The sequence below is a fragment of the Sodiomyces alcalophilus genome (genome assembly GCF_042370955.1).
Source record: "Sodiomyces alcalophilus JCM 7366 unplaced genomic scaffold ACRALscaffold_3, whole genome shotgun sequence".
Taxonomy (NCBI): Eukaryota; Fungi; Ascomycota; class Sordariomycetes; order Glomerellales; family Plectosphaerellaceae; genus Sodiomyces; species Sodiomyces alcalophilus.
In genome coordinates, this window is record NW_027263534.1 from 3,815,946 (window position 1) to 3,834,593 (window position 18,648).

The window sequence follows — 18,648 nt, forward strand, 5'->3', positions numbered from 1 at the left end:
TAATCACGGGGCTTAATAACCTTAGCTCTTACAAGCGTAAGAAAGCCGTGGCTTATTAAGAGTTAGTTTATTATATACCGTGTTTCTAGTCTAAGACACGACTTATCGCGAGTATAGTTAATAACTATAATATTTTTATAACGGTCTAAGATATAGTAGTGAGTTTTGTTTACGCTTTTTATCGTGTTACCCTGATTAGGGTAAGCTAATATTATAGATATAGGCAAACTCGTACTTTATTCAGTACGAAGTGGCTAGTAAGGGTAGCGCTTTATACGTCGAACTAGATTTCGAGGGCTAAGTTATATAAGGTGACTCTAAGGCTATTATCGCGGGCCGGGTATAGGATAGCCTGCTAAATCATACTAATAAAGATATAGAATAGGAGCTATTTAAAAAGGTAAGGTGTAGTAATAATTCGTCTCTGTTTCGTCGCTATATATTCGTGGCTAAGGACCTTACTAGTCTATAAAGGGAGTATATTATAAAGATAGTAACCCGGGCTTATACGGTTAAAGCCCTGATTATCTAAGGGTTCGGGGTCATTAATAAGGTGCTATACTAGTATTATAAGGAATAATAGTCGGCTATAAGTGATCGGGTTAATAATAAGATCACTTATCCTTTCTTTAAGTATATATGGCTCTAGTATCATAATCGATTTCCGGACTACGCTAACTGCTATTTTCACAAGATAACTTTTATATATCGTAATCACGAAGTTTAAAAACAGTTCTATTAGTCTAATTAGGAGGTCTTATAGCCAGATAGTGACTATATAGGTATTAGTCACTCTGATCTATATATTAAAGACTTATTAGTACCATTATAGTCTATATACGACGATAAGATACGTCCGCGGCTTTCGCCTTAGTACGGTGTCTTCGTGGTAAGCATTATTACTCTATACTATAAAAGTGCTTAGTAGATACGCGACGTTTATAGAGGAAGGGGTCTTAAACTATAGGACTATATAATAGTATAGTTCCCTATATAAGCGTATAAATATAAGGACGACCTCGAGAAGTTCTTTTATATTATTTAGAATAATCCGATAAAAAGGGATTAAGAAAAGACGGTGGAGTGGTATTATATTCCCTTTATCTCTAGGGCTTAGGTTTAGCGGTATAAGTCGGAAGTGTATAGCCCTAGTAATAATAACTATAGGAATAAACCGGAGTAAGATATAGATAGGTGACTCGGGTAGTAATTACTATAATTAGGGTAACCTTAGTATAATTAGGGTATTTTATTTCGGTGCGCGGCGTAAACAGGTAAGGGAAAGGTAAATAAATAATAAATATATTTAGTGGATATATCTTTACGGTGTCTATTTAGTTAGTGCGTATAAATAAAAAACAGTAATAATAAAATATAAATAAAAGGAACTAATAAATAAAAGAATCGGTAAAAGGGCGTGGAATAGGGTGATTAGGGTAATAAGGGGTAAACAGGAAAGAAATAGGAAAAAGAGTAAGTTAAGGAGTCCTAAAAGTAGTGTTTTTGTTTTAGGGGGTAGTAGTTAGTTTTCGACGATAAGTAGATAGCGGTGCCTTATATATCCTCGGCCCTAATACTATATATAAGATTCCTATTAAGTATAGTATTACTATAATTAGGTAAACTAGGTAGGAAGTAATAATACGGGATAAAGTATATAGTCCTAGTATAGTCCTTATACTTACTTAGGTTAAAGTCAGGATCTTTAAGGATATAGACTCCGACTCTTCCCGACTAAGTCGCTTTCCGGAGCTCTGCTTCTAACCTCTTATAGTACTCGCCTAGTAAGTCCCGAAGTCTTACTAACCGTTATAAAAGTATATTAACGGTCTAATTAGAGGAACCTACGTTATCTTAACGTTTATTATCCTTAGCCCTAGTATCTTTATTAGTGGATTTACTAGGGAGGAGTGGTGCTTTAACTAGCTCTTTATCGATAAGAATACCGCGGGCAGGGTACGTAATTATTAGTTCTTTAGCGTAGTCCCTTTCTAGTATCGTCTAGTCCTTCGGCTCCTAGTATCCGTCTTCGTCCTAGATAAATTTCTTAAGGCGGTTAGCGGTAAAAGTAACGCCCAGAGCTCTTCCCCTAATAAAGTCGATAGCCTAAAGGTCTTATTATCCTGATTAGACGATACGATACGAAATAGGCTATTCTAGCGGTAGTCTAGCTTCTTATCGCGGCTTATATCGATAGCTAGCTGAGTATTATACACGAGGATAAGGTCGCCTACTCGGAGTCTTTACTTATATAGGGTCCTAACTCTTAAACGGTTAATAAGTCCGTCTTCTGCTACCGTTACTTATTAACTATATCCGTAATAGTCCTCTAGTCGGCTTCCAACTAGGCAAAGGCCCTTAGGCGTAGTAATATCTCTTCTTTAGGGGTCTTAACGCGGCCCTAGCCAAGCACTCTCTAAGTAAGGCAGGTCGTCTTAATAGGCGTGATAGCCTTATAGCTATAAAGGAGGTAAAAGGGGGTCCTTCCGGTAGATACTCGGATAGTTATACGGTCCGCGAAAAGGACTATAGGCAGGATCTTATATAACGTACCGCGGTAAATCTTCTATTAGATAGTAAGCGTATAGGCGATAGGCTTATATCCTACCTTATTTAGACTATTAGCGCGGGGGTAATAGGCAGAGATAACCTTCCGCTTTATTAAGTACGCCCGATTTAGTTCGATTACGCTACCCTTATTCTTAGGACCTCTATCCACTATAATATACTAGTATAGTCTATACCGGCAGATAACGTTTTCCTATAAGAATATCGCGACGGCTTATAATATATTCTTTTATAGTAAACGGGCTTTAACCTATCCCGTGAATATATATTAAGCTTCTACTAAATAGTGCTATTTAAGATATTAGATATTAAGACTTACTTATATAAAGGGGAGGGCTTATTAAGGCAGTTAAGTAGCGATCAGGGGATCCTCGTGTACTTTGCCTCGGCGGCTCTAATACTCGGCGTATACTTTAATAACCTTTATAGTCTGCTTATAGATCCTGTCCTAGGTGTATAGGGGGGTAAGCTTCTAGTATATCCGGTCCCTTATATAGTAGCCTGACTTATTATAGGCTTTCCTGATTAGGGTAACCTAAGTCTTTTTATTATTAATCCACCTTTTAGGAGTCGAATCCTTCTTAGTAACTCTTATTTATAATAGACTATCCTTTATAAAAACACGGGTTAATCGATCTTTAATATAGTGGGCGTTACGAGGTTTATTTTAGAGGGTATCCGTAGGCCTATTAAATATAAGGCCACTTATTAAGAGAACTGGCTCTAGGTAACGTCCGGGTCTAAAACGTCTTCGGCCAGGGTAGGGTTATTAAACCTTTTATCTATATCTATAAGGAAGATTCGGCTATTAATAAAGTCGTTAATATCTCCCTTTATAGCGTTATTAGCCTAATTAGACGGAGTAGTAGGTATCCTCGAAGATCCGTTAGCCGTAGTATTCTTAGTCCCCTTAATATACCTAACCCCGAAGTCAAAGAGTCGGATCCAGGTAATCCACTAAGTAATAATTGCGCCGGGTAGGTCCCTAGGAAAACCACTAAGCTAGGACGCTAAGGCTTAAGTATCTGTTTCTAGTATAAAGCGGACTCCGTAAAGGTAGTTATAGAGTCGGCGAAGTATCTTTAATACTCCCCGTAGCTTTAACCTACCGGCGTTATAGACCTTCTTTACTAGGCTCTATCTACCGCTTTCATACCGGGTAATAGCTCTTTTCCTGTTAATATACTAGCCTAAGATTCTGCCCTAGCCCTTAATATATATATTAACGATAATATAGATAATACTAGCCCCTTTACTATACTTAATAGTGATTAGGACCGGTATAAAGGTTAGGGCAACCTTAAAAGTATTTATAGCGTATTACTAAGGTTCGTTTTATAGGAAGGTAGAACTCTTTGTTAGCAGGTCTATTAGCGGCCCCGCGATAATAGCAAAGCGGTAGATCCAGATACGGTAAAGGGTAGCGAGACTAAGAAAAGAACGGACTTCGGAAATAGTCCGGCATTTCTACTACTTAGTTAACTTAGCCACTTTAGCCTGCTTAGGGGAACGGCTATCGGTTCCGTATATATAGCCCACGATAATAGCCGCTTTCTAATACTATTAGCTTTTAACGCTAGCTATAATGCCTTTAGCGAGCTTTATACTAAAAAGGACTTTATCGATATTACTAATATACTCGGCTATATAACGGCGAATTCTAGGTCTAATTAGGGGATCGTTATAGGTAGTAGTCGGCCCTTGAACAGCGATATTATTAATAAAGGGTTAATAGTATTAGGGGATAAGGTCGTAGAGGATACGGGTTATAGCACGTATAAACTAGGCCACTAAGTTACTCGCCCTTTATAGAAGGGTGTATATCCTAAAGAGTCCTAAAACCGTGGCGAAGGTTATTAAGTCCCTTAATTCCTTATCGAGGGTAACCTAGTCGTAGCCGGAGAAAAAATCCAGAAAGGAAACTATCTTATATATACCGAAGTCCTCGGAAAACTCGTTAACCCTAGGCGGGATAAAGGCATCGCGTAGGGTAATGGCATTAATCTTAGTAGCAGAGTTAATAAGGCGTATATTACCGTCTTTCTTCTTTATAAGGAACCACGGGTTTCGATAAGCCGTATAGCTTTCCTTAATAACCCCCTTATCCTTCCTATCCTTAATTATCTTAACGAAAATAGACTCTAGGGCTCTCGGGATAGGGATCCCTTTCGCCTACTATACCTTATACGGAACCACCTTTATCTTTTACGACGGGGCGACTCTAGGGGTAAGCCTCCCGTATTCTTATTAATCCTATATAAAGGCAGCTTCGCGGTTTAAGAGGGTCTTTATTATTGATATTATACTTATAATAAGTAATAATTATAATAATTATAATAATTATAAGTATAATATCTAAGTTAAAATAAACAGTATATGGTTATAGCTATATAACTAGACGTCTACTTTATAACCAGCTTAGCCTATACTATAATACTATACGTATTATACGTGTATATATATTTGGCTTATAATATATATTATATATATATACTAGGTATCGTAAATACGATATCTCGGTTATTACTTAAGCTAATAACGTGGCGTGATAACCGTCGCGTAGGCTATTAACGTAACAGTCGCCACCCAATCTTTAAGGGTCTTTTACGAGCCCCGGATCCAGGAAGAAATCCTAGAAGTCAGTTCTTTACACATATAACCTACGCATTTACGTAATAAGCAGTAATCCTACGGATCTACGAATTCAATAGTTATTTGCTTAATATTCCTCTCTTCCGCGCGTACAGCCTACTACTTATAGCCTAAATTTATTAAAAGGTTATAAGCCCGGGTTAGTAAAGAAGGAAATCTACTCTTTTTTACCCTATTATTCTACTCGAAATACTAAAAAGACTCCCGGCTTTTTAGGCCACCTGCCTTTTTAGGCTATCCCTTTATCCTCCCCCGGTCGTAGATCCTTATCTCCGACTATACGAAATCCCTTTATCTCCCGCAAATAGCTAATCGATTCGAACCGTTTATTCCGATACCATGGTTTAAAGCTCTTTATTCTTCCTAATACGGTCGCCAAGAGTCATGCTAAGAGGCTAACTCTTTATTCCTGTTCCGGAAGAACTATATAATCGGAATAAGACTCTTTATCACGATCGGATATACTATTCCTTCATTTATAAAGGTACTTTTTAAAAAAGAAGAATAACGAATACGTGGATTAAACGTAGCTGCTTTTATAGTTATTATAACTCCACGAATAATAGCTATAATAATTAAGCCACTTAACCTACCGCGCTGCCTATAATAACAGGATATCGTAACGTGGTATATAAGCTTTTAGTAAAAAGTCCGCCCGTGGAAATCCTGTTATTCGCTTTATACAAGCATCGCTTTTCTTCGCGCCGCGAGATCTATAAATAGCTTCACCGTTTAGACCCACTTTGGACCCACTTTTCGAAGCTAGGGCAATAAGAATCAGACTTTTAGCTTAGTATTCATTATTTCTGTCCTTTATCGATAACGGAATAAAGAAAAAGGAAAAAGCAATAAAGAAAATAACAAAAACAAATCATTAAATAACTCAGTGAATTCTAACTCAAATAAATAATTAAAAATATCGTTCTGCTACTTAAAAATAGCTCTATAAGAGACTATCTAAGACGTCTTAGTCCGGAAGTCATAGGGCAGTTCTATAACTAATAATAATAATAATAATAATAATAATAATAATAATAATAATAATAATAATAATAATAATAATAATAATAATAATAATAATAATAATAATAATAATAATAATAATAATAATAATAATAATAATAATAATAATAATAATAATAATAATAATAATAATAATAATAATAATAATAATAATAATAATAATAATAATAATAATAATAATAATAATAATAATAATAATAATAATAATAATAATAATAATAATAATAATAATAATAATAATAATAATAATAGTAATACTAACCTTAATATTAATTAGTTAGTAGAAAAGATTCATAAAATATAAGCAGAAAATAGTATTAAGCTTAATCTGAATTTCTGTGTTAATAGCGGGGCTACGGCGTATATAATAACAAATAAAAGACACTTTTCTACTTATAATATAAAAAAAGAACCGTTCGTTAGGGTTAGGTAAAAGAAATAAAAATATAAAATAAAGGAGACTACGTAATAAAATTCCGGGACACTCAAAAGCTTCCGCTTTTAAAAGAGTGTCTTTATATACCGGAAATAGGTACGAATATTATCAGTCTCTCTCGTCTTAATAGTAAAGCTCGCGGTCTTACTGGAAATAAAAAGCTCTTATTATTTAATAATAAAGAGTCCCTCTTTCTTTATATACCGGCTCTGCTTTATAACGGGCTATACTAGGCTATAGCATGGGAACTATCGTATAGGGGGTTAAGTCTCTAAAAATAAATATAATAAATACAAACAAAATACCAAAGAAACAGCTAGGAGACTTAACTAGAATAAAGAGGTTTTAGAGGTTTAAAGAACAGGTTTTAAAGAAATTAAATAAATAAAGAAAGGGGTTAGGTAAACCTCAACAAAGAAATAATATAACAAAAAAGCCTTAACCTCTTTAACCTTAAGAAGAGCTTTATAAACAAAGAGACCGTAATAACCGTCGAAGGACTACCTCTATAACTAAAAACACAACGCTATAGCATAACAGGATAGGTCATATTAACCCTATTACCTTAAAAAGTCCCTATACTAATACTCTTCAAAAAGATTATAATATAACCAACAAAGAGTTAACTAAAATACAGAGCTATAACGCCTATATAAAGAGTAAGTCTATTACACTTATAAATAAACATTTAACTAATAAATATAAAGGCTTTTCCTATTTAGAAAAGGTTTATATGGATCTTTACGGACCGATTAAACCTCTTTCTTATAATAAGAAGCGTTGGATTTTATTTATACTAGACCGTTCTACCCGGTTCCTATAGGCATAACTGCTCTTAGATAAGCCTAAAAGGACGGTTATAATAGCCATAAAACAGTGGAAAGCTCAGGTAGAACATAATAATAATAAATATCACGTCTTTATTAAAGAAGTAGATATAGATAGTGGAAAAGAATTTAATAACGCCTCTTTTTAACGCCTCTTTAAAGGTGTAAAACATAATATGAAACCACCGTACACTCACAAAGCTCAAGGCTCTGTTAGAGGAGTTATAAGAACTATAATGGAAAAGGTTCGAGCTCTTTCTTTCCACTCAGGCCTGCCTCGATACCTTTAGGGTGAAGCTATTCTCTTAGATGATTATATATATAACAGATCACCTAATTCAGCTCTTCAATATAACAGTCCTTATAAGCCTGTATAAGGTCAGAAACCTAATATTAATAAAATACGGGTTTAGAGTTCTATTATTTATTATAAAAATAACTACCCGAATATAAAGACACTAGATATAAGAGCACTTCGAGGTGCTTTAATAGATTTTAACGACTATAACTATAAGGTTTATAACCCAGTAACTAGAAAGACTAGTTGGTTTTGACACGTTTATATCTTAGAAAATGAGTTTCTTCACTCTTCTTTAGATAACTATAATAATAACTATACGCCTAAAAATAATAATAATAACCTCCCTCCTTCTATTAATACTCAGGCTTATAATAATCAGGTTTCTAACCGCGGGCCTTATTAACCCGTTGAGTATAATAAAGGAATCACTTTTAGTGAAAATACCGGTTAATTTTCATAAAATATTCCTTCGCGCGTTTCGAAACGTTCTGTTAAGTCTATTTAACCTAAAGAAGAGAATAATAATAATAGACAAAAGAGTCTATGTCTACGGGCAGCGGGCTATAAAGTTCCAGCTATTAATCATAATAATAATAATAATATAAACTATAGCCCGGCTAATAATAATAATAGTAGCTAAAGTACCAGGCTAGAAGTCTAAATACCTTTAGAACCTTTAAAACCGGACTATAAGGATTTAATATCCTCTGATAATAGTGCACTATACCTTATAAAAGATACTATACTTAGAAACCTATAGTTTTAAGAAAATTCCCTATTTCTTTTAACTATAAATTCGATTGACGAACCAGCTACCTATAAACAGGCTGTAAACTGCCTAGATAAAGATAAATGGATAGACGCGATGGTAGTAGAAATATCAGAACTCGAAAAGAGAAAGACCTAGGACTTAATAAGTATAGAAAATACGCCTAATAATTATAATAAAATAAAAGAAGACTACCGCGTACTAGGAGGTCGTTGGGTCTTCAGAAGTAAATATAATAGCTCTAGCGAAGCTATTTAATATAAGGCTTGGTGGGTTATTCCGGGGTTTAATTACGTTCTAGGTCTTAATTATCTAGAAACCTTTTTAACTACCTGCCGGCCAGAAAGCTATAAATTAGCTTTAATACTAGCCGTATCCCACGGCTAGAAATTCAAGTAGTTCGACGTTAAAAACGCGTTTATTTATACCGATATAGATACCCTGATATACGCTATATAACCTACCGGCTTCGAGAAAGAAGACAGCTTAGAAAATAACAATAATAATAATATAATACTGTGTAAGCTCAATAAAGCTTTATACGGGTTAAAATAAAGTCCTAGACTCTGGTGTAATTACCTGGTTAACATATTATCTAAGCTAGGTTTCCGGGTCTCTGAATATAATAACGGACTTTTTACTTTTTATAAATATAAATATAATAAAAACAATAATACTAGAATAGAAGAACGAGCTATTCTTCTATGCCACGTTAACGATATAGTGGCTCTAAGCCCTTCTGAGAGTACTTTAGACAATTTCCTTAAGGAGATATCTAAAGATATTACACTTAAAGATTTAGATAAAATAAATACCTTTCTAGGCTATATAATAAATAGAAAGAAAGAAAATAAGACTCTTTCTATAAGTCAGTTACCTTATACTAATAAGATACTCGAAAGGTATAATAAACGAAGTCTGAAAAGGGTTAACACCCCTTGTATACATAAGAACGTCCTAGTACTAAATCCTGAATAGGCGTTAACTAATAATATAAATAAATACTAACAGGAAATCGGGACCTTATTATATCTAGCCTTATATTTAAGACTAGATATAACGTACGCAGTTAACCAGTGTTCTCGCTATATAAGTAATCCCTCATAAGACGACTTTACTGCGTTAAATCGAATCTAGGCTTATATAAATACATATCCTAATATCGGTCTTTTATATAACTGTAATAAAGAAGACCTTGATATTTACGGTTATTCTGCTACCAGCTTTTCAGATATAATCGAGGATAGAACCTCGACTTTAGGATATATTTACTGCGTGGAAGTAAATAACCCCGTTAGTTAGACCTTAAGTAAGCAAAAAGTCGTTGCTTTATTAATAATAGAGGCCGAATATATAGCTCTCAGAGAAGCTTCTAAAGAAGGAATCTATCTTTATAATCTATATAAAGATATACTATAGAATCTAGGTCTAGATTCTAATTTAAAAGCCAATAATAATAATACTAATAATAATAATAATAATAATAATAATAATAATAATAATAATAATAATAATAATAATAATAATAATAATAATAATAATAATAATAATAATAATAATAATAATAATAATAATAATAATAATAATAATAATAATAATAATAATAATAATAATACTAATAACAATAATAACAATAATAACAATAATAACAATAATAATAATAATAATAATAATGATAATAAAACTCTCGAGATTCCTACTATCTTAATAGATAGTAAGAGTATAAAGAAGCTCGCCGAAAACCCTGAATTTGATAAATGGGTAACGCATATCGACAGGCAGTATCACTACTACAGGCAATAGCTATATAATAATAAAATAAAAATCGTATATATAAATCCGAAATTTAATATAGCTAATATAATAACTAAAGGTTAAGCAAAAGAGACTTATAATACTATTTACGGTTATATAAACCTAGGTTATAAGGACGATACGTTGCCTGAGTATGATTTACCACCTTATAATAATATTAAAGAATTAAAATACTAGATTTTAATACTTAGCATTCTTAGTTCTTTATAAGGGGATACAACTAGGTTTTTTACTTTCGGGTTTTCCTAGATATTAAAGGGTTTTCTGAACTTTGCTTTGGATAATATACTATAATAATAACAAGGGTTTTTGAACTGTCCCTTAAATTAACAAAAAGAGGTTTTTCAAATTTTTCCTCTATGTATTCTAGTCTTAGATAGACTAGGATTACTGCGCTATAATATAACATAACTATAACTATAACTATAACCTAACTAAAATGCACTTATTATATAAGAGTCAGCTTACGGAGGGGTGTTCATATTATACTTATAATAAGTAATAATCATAATAATAATAAGTATAATATCTAAGTCAGAATAAACAGTATATAGTTATAGCTATATAACTAGACATCTACTTTATAACCATCTTAACCTATACTATAATACTATACGTATTATACGTGTATATATACTTGACTTATAATATATGTTATATAAATATACTAGGTATCGTAAATACGATATCTTGGTAATTACTTAAGCGAATAACGTGGCGTTATAACCGTCGCGTAGGCTGTAGACGTAACAGTCGCCACCCAATCTTTCAGGGTCTTTTGCCAGCCCAGGACCCAGGAAGAAATCCCAGAAGTCAGTTCTTTACACATAATCATACATAATTTCAATAACTACGCGTTTACGTAACAAGCAGTAATCCTACGATTCTACGAATTCAACAGCTATTTGCTTGATATTCATCTCTTCCGCGCGTACAGCCTACTACTCGTAGCCCAATTTATCAAGAGCATTAAAAGGATAGAACTAGATATTCCTTTTATACGGTTATTCCCCTTTATAAATCTGATGTTTCCGAAATTTTATAAGTAGTATTCGTAAAGCTATTTATATTCGTGTTCGAAGGGTCAAAATAAGATTCTGGTGATGATATTTAGATATGGGTCGCCTAATCGTCACTTTTGCTTACTCACTATATATCCCTAGTAGCTATACCGGGTCTCATGATTGTCTCTAACGGCGGCGTCGCTTATATAAAAAGGGGCGTATTTAGCTAGGTTTTCTTCGGAATCCCGTGGCCTAAAGGATAGGCAGAGGGACCTCGTTAAGTCGATGTACTTAAGGCACCTATTTACGGCTTCGTGATACTAACAGGATAGATTAATACCGAATTCGGCTAGTCTAGAAGCATCCTTTACGATATCCGGCCTCGTTTCGCAAGCGTCGTAATTAATAAATCCAACCTTTGAAGGATACAGATAGGTAGAGTCCTCTAACGCCTGATTATTATTTAGTTCGAGGATAACCGGAAAGGCGAGCGGCGTGGTAATCCTTTGGCTAGTAACGATATTTAATGCCTTTATCTTTTTGTTAATATAGTTATTAAGTAATGACTATAGTCTTCGGCGTTAACGATCTCTTATAACCCTGATACTAAGGAACAACTTAATAGGACTTAAATCCTGGATCTAGAAGCGCTTCCAGAGCTACTTCATTGAATCTTCTGCGGCGTTAATCTAATCTTTACGGTATAGTAGCACTATAGCGTTAATATGGAATAATATAAACAACTTATCACTTCGGAGAACGCAATCGTCCTCCTTTAACTATATAACACTACACTTATTTAAAATAGCTAAGAGCTCCTAGTACCATAGCTTAGGCGATTAGCGTCGCCTATATAGGGCCCGGCGTAGCCGGTTAATCCCACGGTTCGAGGGACGTAGGAGGCTTGAAAACAGTTCCAATCCGGCCTCCTTAATAACGTTACCGGTTAAGGCGGCCTGCAGGATATTCTATGCCGGCGGGTCTCTGATATAGACCTCTTCGTTAAGGCGGGCGTTTATAATCGCATTAACGGTATTAAGTTAGCGTGTGTTTAGGTTAAAGTAGGCAGTAATAGCTATAAGCGTTTTAAAGGTCGTACCGGTCAGGGTACAGGCGTAGGCGTTAAGGTAATTTTAGGGCTATTAATCGCTATAAACGCAGAGGTATGCCTTGAATTTAGTGACGTAGCCAGATAGATTAACACTATATTTAAATACCTATATTACGTCTAATAGGCGGCTCGGAATAGTAGTATACGATTTTATAGCTTTCTATATGCCTATCTAAATAAGAGCCTGCATCTCTTTAGAGGCGGCTATAACCGACTGCGTTCTGTATAGTGACCGTATCATCTAGCTCTAATTAGACGGTTCTTCAGGTATATCGCGGCGTAGCAGTGGTCTCTTCCGTATATCGTAGTGGTTAAGATAAAGGAAAGCAGAGTCGGCGTATTATCATAGTGGCCGGCTATTACGTTATGGCCGGGAGGAGGCTGCCGGCATTATAGCGGCCGCCACTAAAGACTCTAAAGATAGGGCACCCTCTATGGACGAGGATAGACGGGCAGCCGGCTCTAGAGAGGCAGCCGGTAGAGGCAGCTATTAAGCAGCTGCCGTAGGAGTAGTGGAAGGGCCTAGGGCTACCGTTGTAGTAGTCATAGCGGCAGCTATTATCTTATCCTCCAGAACTAACTAATCAGGGGATAATGAATCTATGGCCGTGGTGGTGCCAGCGGCGGTGCCGGCGGTAAGAGCGATAGTATTATCAGAGTCGTCGGAATTAGAAGAGTCTTTATCCGACTTATCTTTATCAGAGATATCGTCGTCAGAGGCAGCGGCGGTTACTGCTAACGTTATAGGAGCTAGAGGCGGCAACTAGCCAGCAGCTATAGCAGCAGTAGGTAGAATAGCTACCGTGGGCGTTAATTAACGTGAAGTCGGCAGCGTTATTATAGAGGGCAAAAGGAAGAAAGGGCGTCGTTTTAGAGGTTATGGAAGAGGTTATTATAGTAGAGGTTTTGGAGGGAATTATAGCAGTAATTATAGCCGGCATTATAGCAGAGCCCTAAGCTCGGGCCGCTATAGTAGAAGGAGTAACCTCGGTGGCCACTATAGCTACCGTTTTAGGCGGCTACGATAGCTATAGTGACTCACCCACCCTCCCAGAATTAGGTAAGGGAGTGGAATTGTCCATTACTTTAATAGCTACTACTTTAACCTCTTCTTATTCAACCTATTTAACTGCTTTAACTACTCTAGGTCTCTTAATTACTTTAGGTTATTCTGGGCTCCTAATATCCTAGAACGACTCTATCGTAGTATTCTGCTATAATATTATATATTAATCGTGAACCGGCACCACGCTAACGGTCTCCAGGGCATCCTTTGTAGTATCGTTAGGCAGGTTTTTATTAGAATAAGTGGGTCCATGTTACGATCCTTATATAGGATCTTTTCGTTAAAGCTAACGTCTCTTATACGCAATACCCTTCTAAGCTTTAGCACCTAAATCCGACAAATATTAATAATCTTATAACCGATTAAATAACCGATATAAGCCCTCTCCACGAGCTTCTTGTTCTTCTAGCAGCCATACTAATAATTAGTGATTAATAGATAAGCACGGTAACTATACCTCTTCAGGTAACTGATTAAAGGGGTGCTAGTAATATACTCGATGCCTATCTTATTAGCCCACTTATCTATATAGCCCTTCGGCGACTTCTACACCAGGTCCCGGCGTAGAATCAGATTATATAGATATATCGCGGCGGCCACGATGTCCGGCTATATATCCTACTAGAAGCCGGAGGCGGTAGAGAGGGCCTAGGCGATAGCGTATATAATAGCCCTATGACGTTCCGCTCCGCGTTCTATACGGCCGTATTAGGTAATAACATCCTAATTAGAATGTCTCTAATATAAGCCTAGTTATTAAGATTACTCTATAGAGCCCGCTTACTATAAAGGCAGATTACTATAATACAATAAAGGTACTGCCGTAGTATACGCAGCTCGAAAGACGTTACCGATAGAAAGACTAACTTAAGGTCCTTTAGGAAGTCCTCTATAATAAAGTATATACAGGGGTAGTGGTATAGTATTAGTTTCGTGGCACCTATTAAAGGACTTGTCTTTAAAGAAGATATCGATATCTATACGCTACTAAGGGCGTGTGGGCCGGTGATTAGGTAGCCGTTATAATAGTAGCCTCCGGGCCTTAGTAATAAAGCAGCTTTTATACTCGATCTTCAGGGGAAAGTCTCTTCTGGAGACGGCACCGCCTATATAGGCAGTCGTGATATATTTGAGGGCTTTGGCGCTTATATAGCGTAGCCGCTTGTGTTATAAATAAGTATCGGCGTCACTTATAATCGGGGCTCTCGAGCTATTAAAAAGGCTCTGCTATTAAGCAGTTAGTTAGAGGGTAAACTAACCTCCCACAATCTTTAAGGGTAGAGCAACGGTCCTACCCTTTTCCTTAATTTTTAACGCCTATCTACTAGTAACGAGCGATCCTGTTAAAGGTGGGCGGAGGAAATATAATTGTTATAGGATATCCCTTAATATACACTATATCCTTTCAAATCAGTGTATCCGGTCAACGATCCTGATTTTTAACTTATAGCCTTATAGTTCTGAATCTGATAACCGGATCTGACTCTCCTCTAGTAGTATTAAAGGTTATAAGCCTTTTCGTGGGCCGATAATCTTCTAGCAGGTAATGCTTATAAGTGATATATCTTATAGTACCATAATTAACTAACAGCTCGTTTTTAAAAGGTCTAGCTACGGCTACTATCAACAACAAGCTATATATGCCGTACGATCCGGTTCTATCGTCCGAATCCGAGTCCGAAGCAGCGCTCCTGGTAGCCACGAAGTTAGATAAGTCCTTTAAAGGGTCTTTTAAGGCTAACTTCTATTAACCCTTATTTCCCTTACTTTCGGTGTCCTTTTTAAAGTTACTCTAGAACCTCTTTTAGCATTTATTATCCGAGCTAGTAAGGATCCGGTTATAGTATTCCTCTATCTCCTTAGATAGCTTAAAGGTCTTCCCTCTTTAGGCCGGGTTAATATTAGGGCAGGTCTACTTTAGTCTATAGTAGGTACAGGTCTTCTGAGGTATACAGTAATTGCAGGTAAATTCCCTTTTAGTACTCTGACTCTATGAACGATTGTTTCGATCCGATTAACGATCCGGTTACTGACCTTCTTTATCTTTTCCTAGAAATATAGCTATATAGAATAATAACGATCCCGGCTTCCGATCTAAACGTAAAGGGTGCCTATAATATAACCAGGCAGTGTATCCGTTAACCACGGTCTCGATATCCGGAAGTTTAGCCTCGTTCTTTTCTATTAGTATTATAGAAAACCGGACTTCCGACTATACCGGGGAAATTAATCTGAATATATTAAAAAGTCCGTTAACCTAGTCTATGTTTAAATCGATCGCGCGAACCTAATACGTCTTTGCCTTTTAATATAACTTACGCAAATCGTTGAGGCAGAGTTAATAAGGCATCTTCCTAATAGATTATATATAATCGTCCTAATAGCGCTTAATAAATGACCTCCCGGCGGTGTTGGTGGGTTTAAGGGGTGCCTCTAAGATTTATAGAATTTCCTTTAGGTCGTTTTAGCCGGTATAGGACTCCGCGAGGCTCCGGTCTATAGTAATAGTAGCATAATCTAGCACCGCCTTAATCGCGGCTTTTTCCTACTTATATTCGTTATAGGCGAATAGCTATAGCTTATATCTTTACTCCTATCCATCGTCTTCGCTTTCGGCAGGGGGGCTAACCTTTTAGAGGTATTCTAGGCGTTTATTATCGTTAATATACGGATCTATATACTTAGTAACTTTATTAAAGAGGGCGACTTCTATTATACGGAGATACTATTAATACTAGTCCTTAGAGGAGGTCGGTATAACTAAGGTTATTATGCCGGCGTGGAAAAGCAGCTAATTAGATAGAGTAGGAGAAGGAGAAGGAACTAGACGAATTAATAGAGGCGTTAAAGGGGTTAATAACAATAGGCAGGCGGATAGGCTAGTAGACGACTCTATGCGTAATTGAGCAGGGACTCGAAAAGAGAGGCTGTAATCGTAACGATTAAGAGCTTTAGAAAGAGAGCTTTAAAAGAAAGAGGCTTAGAGCCTAGAACTATTAGATCGACCGGAATAAAGGCGTATAACTAGAGCGCCGGGCTTATAACTATTAGATACTAATATTATACGAAGTATAACTTATATTCATTCCAGACTATAAAAGAGTACGAGTCTAGAATATTAAATATATAGGCAAAAGAGGGGGAAAAGCATTATAATATATCTATTAGAAGTGTGGCCGTATTCGGAGCAGTGTGTAACACAGCTCTTCGAATATAACCGTTCGGGCTTATCGGGGACCTTAGGCACAAATGCCTAACAGTAGTATATCTATTAGAAGTGCCTCAGTATTCGGAATAGTATACTAACGTGGCACTGGATTATAACCCACGGCCTTTCGGAGACCTTAGGCATCAATGCCTAACACAAACTATACACTCTAATCACCAGCCCAGATAAGTTTACCCACCTTATATAGACGCATCAGGCAGCACGTCCTCCATAGCTAACCCGTCGTCTTCATCAGGTCCTGCGTCAGGAGCGCTCTCAGCCAATGCTTGGTTTTGAATAAACTTGAACTCTGGTTTCAGTTCCCATTCATTGGAGTGAGGACCTGAGCGATTCAGAACAGCCACCTTCTCCAATTCCTGTCGAAGGTACGCCTCTGGCTGATTGAACGTGGCCTTCAGAACGGACATCTTCCAATATTGATATCGGGTAGTAAATGCATCCAACAGTGCCTCTCGCAGTTCAGTCTCGCCCATCCGAATAGCTTTGTTGATCGGTCTCTTCTGCTTGGTCGTCTTCACAGCGTTGGTTGTTTTCTGGGGCCAGTTAGAATCTAGATGCACGACGACATAATGTTTTGGCAATGCATACAACAAAGGATCCAAACTTGGCCTGCGCAGCCGCTGAACCTTGTTGGATGACGCCGCTAATTTCATGGTGGTCCACAATCTTGAGCGTGTGTTTGGGTTTTTGGGCCTCCATCTGTTTTAGTTGCAAAATCGCGCGGCTTTCGTCGTTGTCGACAGGCTTGCAGCCCATCTCGTATTGAATACGTGCGGCAATTTTGGTTCTTTCTGTGACCTGTTAGATACCGGCGCCCCAGGTAACGCAACATTCGACTACTAACTGGGAATGGCCTTTCTGTAGTATGGCTGCCATTTAGCTTTTCTTTCGAATGGCTTTCGAGCTGACTTTTCTTTCACCCTTTCGTTTCTAGATCGTAGTAAATGGACCGGTATGCCGCTGTTAGTGGCGTCGTTCCTTGCCCTGGACCTAGCTTTGAAAGTAGGAAGATCCTCTTCGATAAAGACGTAAGTGTTTTGGGTGATGTCGGGACTCATTTCGAGGTCGTATTCTCTGGGAACGAGTTGATGTCCGGCAAGATCAGCGTTTAGAAGCATGCGGAATCGGTGCTGTCAGGATTAGCATGATAACCTTCAAGAAAGGGAGACTTTGTTACCAACATCTACCGAGCCGTCGGGGCGCATTGCATCCCATTGCCTCATCGTCCCAACCTCAATCTCTGCGTCGTCAGGAAGCTCACTCCAAGCATCCCATATTTCTTTAGGGATTTTTGCTAGATATGCCTGATCAAATGAGCCCTGCGACCCAGCTGCATCAAAAAATTCAAGGTCCCCAGCATCCTCGTATAGGTCGTCCTCCTCCCGATGTGTGGCAGCGGAATGACTTGCAGCATCAGGGTCTGGTTTGATATATAAGGGCTCTCCTTTCAATTGAACAGATTGGGCCATGGCAATGAGCTCAAGCGCAAGGTCGTGGGATGGGTGAAAGAGACTCAGTATAAGACAATATTCGTAAGGTTAAGAAAGCCAGGCGTCGATATATAATGGGAGACTTTAACAAGGCCGCTCATTGCTAATAACAGACGCGTACTGAGTGTCACACAGGGTAGACCGCAATGACAGCGGAACAGGTTATTCCGACCCGAAACTGGATATAAGTTATCTATAGGATTAAGAGGAAGATTTCGATGGAGTAATTAGAGAATAATAGAGTTAACTAAATTAATAAATTTACTACTAACTTTATACATGCTTATTATATATTATTTTAGCTCTATTCGATAAACGCGCCTAGCTTAAGTATTTCTACTAAGGTAGCGGAGAGAT

General features: G+C 36.9%; 1 protein-coding gene across 1 annotated transcript; it reads right to left on the minus strand.

Moving 5' to 3' along the window:
* Positions 1-16,672: 16,672 nt before the first annotated feature.
* ACRALDRAFT_1062762 (uncharacterized protein) lies at positions 16,673-18,364 on the minus strand. Its single transcript, XM_071016664.1, has 4 exons — positions 17,983-18,364; positions 17,646-17,931; positions 17,390-17,592; positions 16,673-17,334 (listed from the first exon to the last, which is right to left on the minus strand). The coding sequence occupies exons 1-4, from the start codon at positions 18,268-18,270 to the stop codon at positions 16,981-16,983; spliced, it is 1,131 nt and encodes a 376-aa protein (XP_070876178.1). The 5' UTR covers positions 18,271-18,364; the 3' UTR covers positions 16,673-16,980.
* Between the last annotated feature and the right edge of the window lie 284 nt (positions 18,365-18,648).

What these genes read in the sequence shown, in the direction of transcription:
- ACRALDRAFT_1062762 (XM_071016664.1), bottom strand. Translation starts at nt 18,270, where the DNA reads ATGGCCCAATCTGTTCAATTGAAAGGAGAGCCCTTATATATCAAACCA. An exon ending in CTACAGAAAGGCCATTCCCA is followed by an intron (nt 17,593 to 17,645) that starts GTTAGTAGTCGA and finishes AACAGGTCACAG; the next exon opens with AAAGAACCAAAATTGCCGCA. An exon ending in CCAAGTTTGGATCCTTTGTT is followed by an intron (nt 17,335 to 17,389) that starts GTATGCATTGCC and finishes AACTGGCCCCAG; the next exon opens with AAAACAACCAACGCTGTGAA.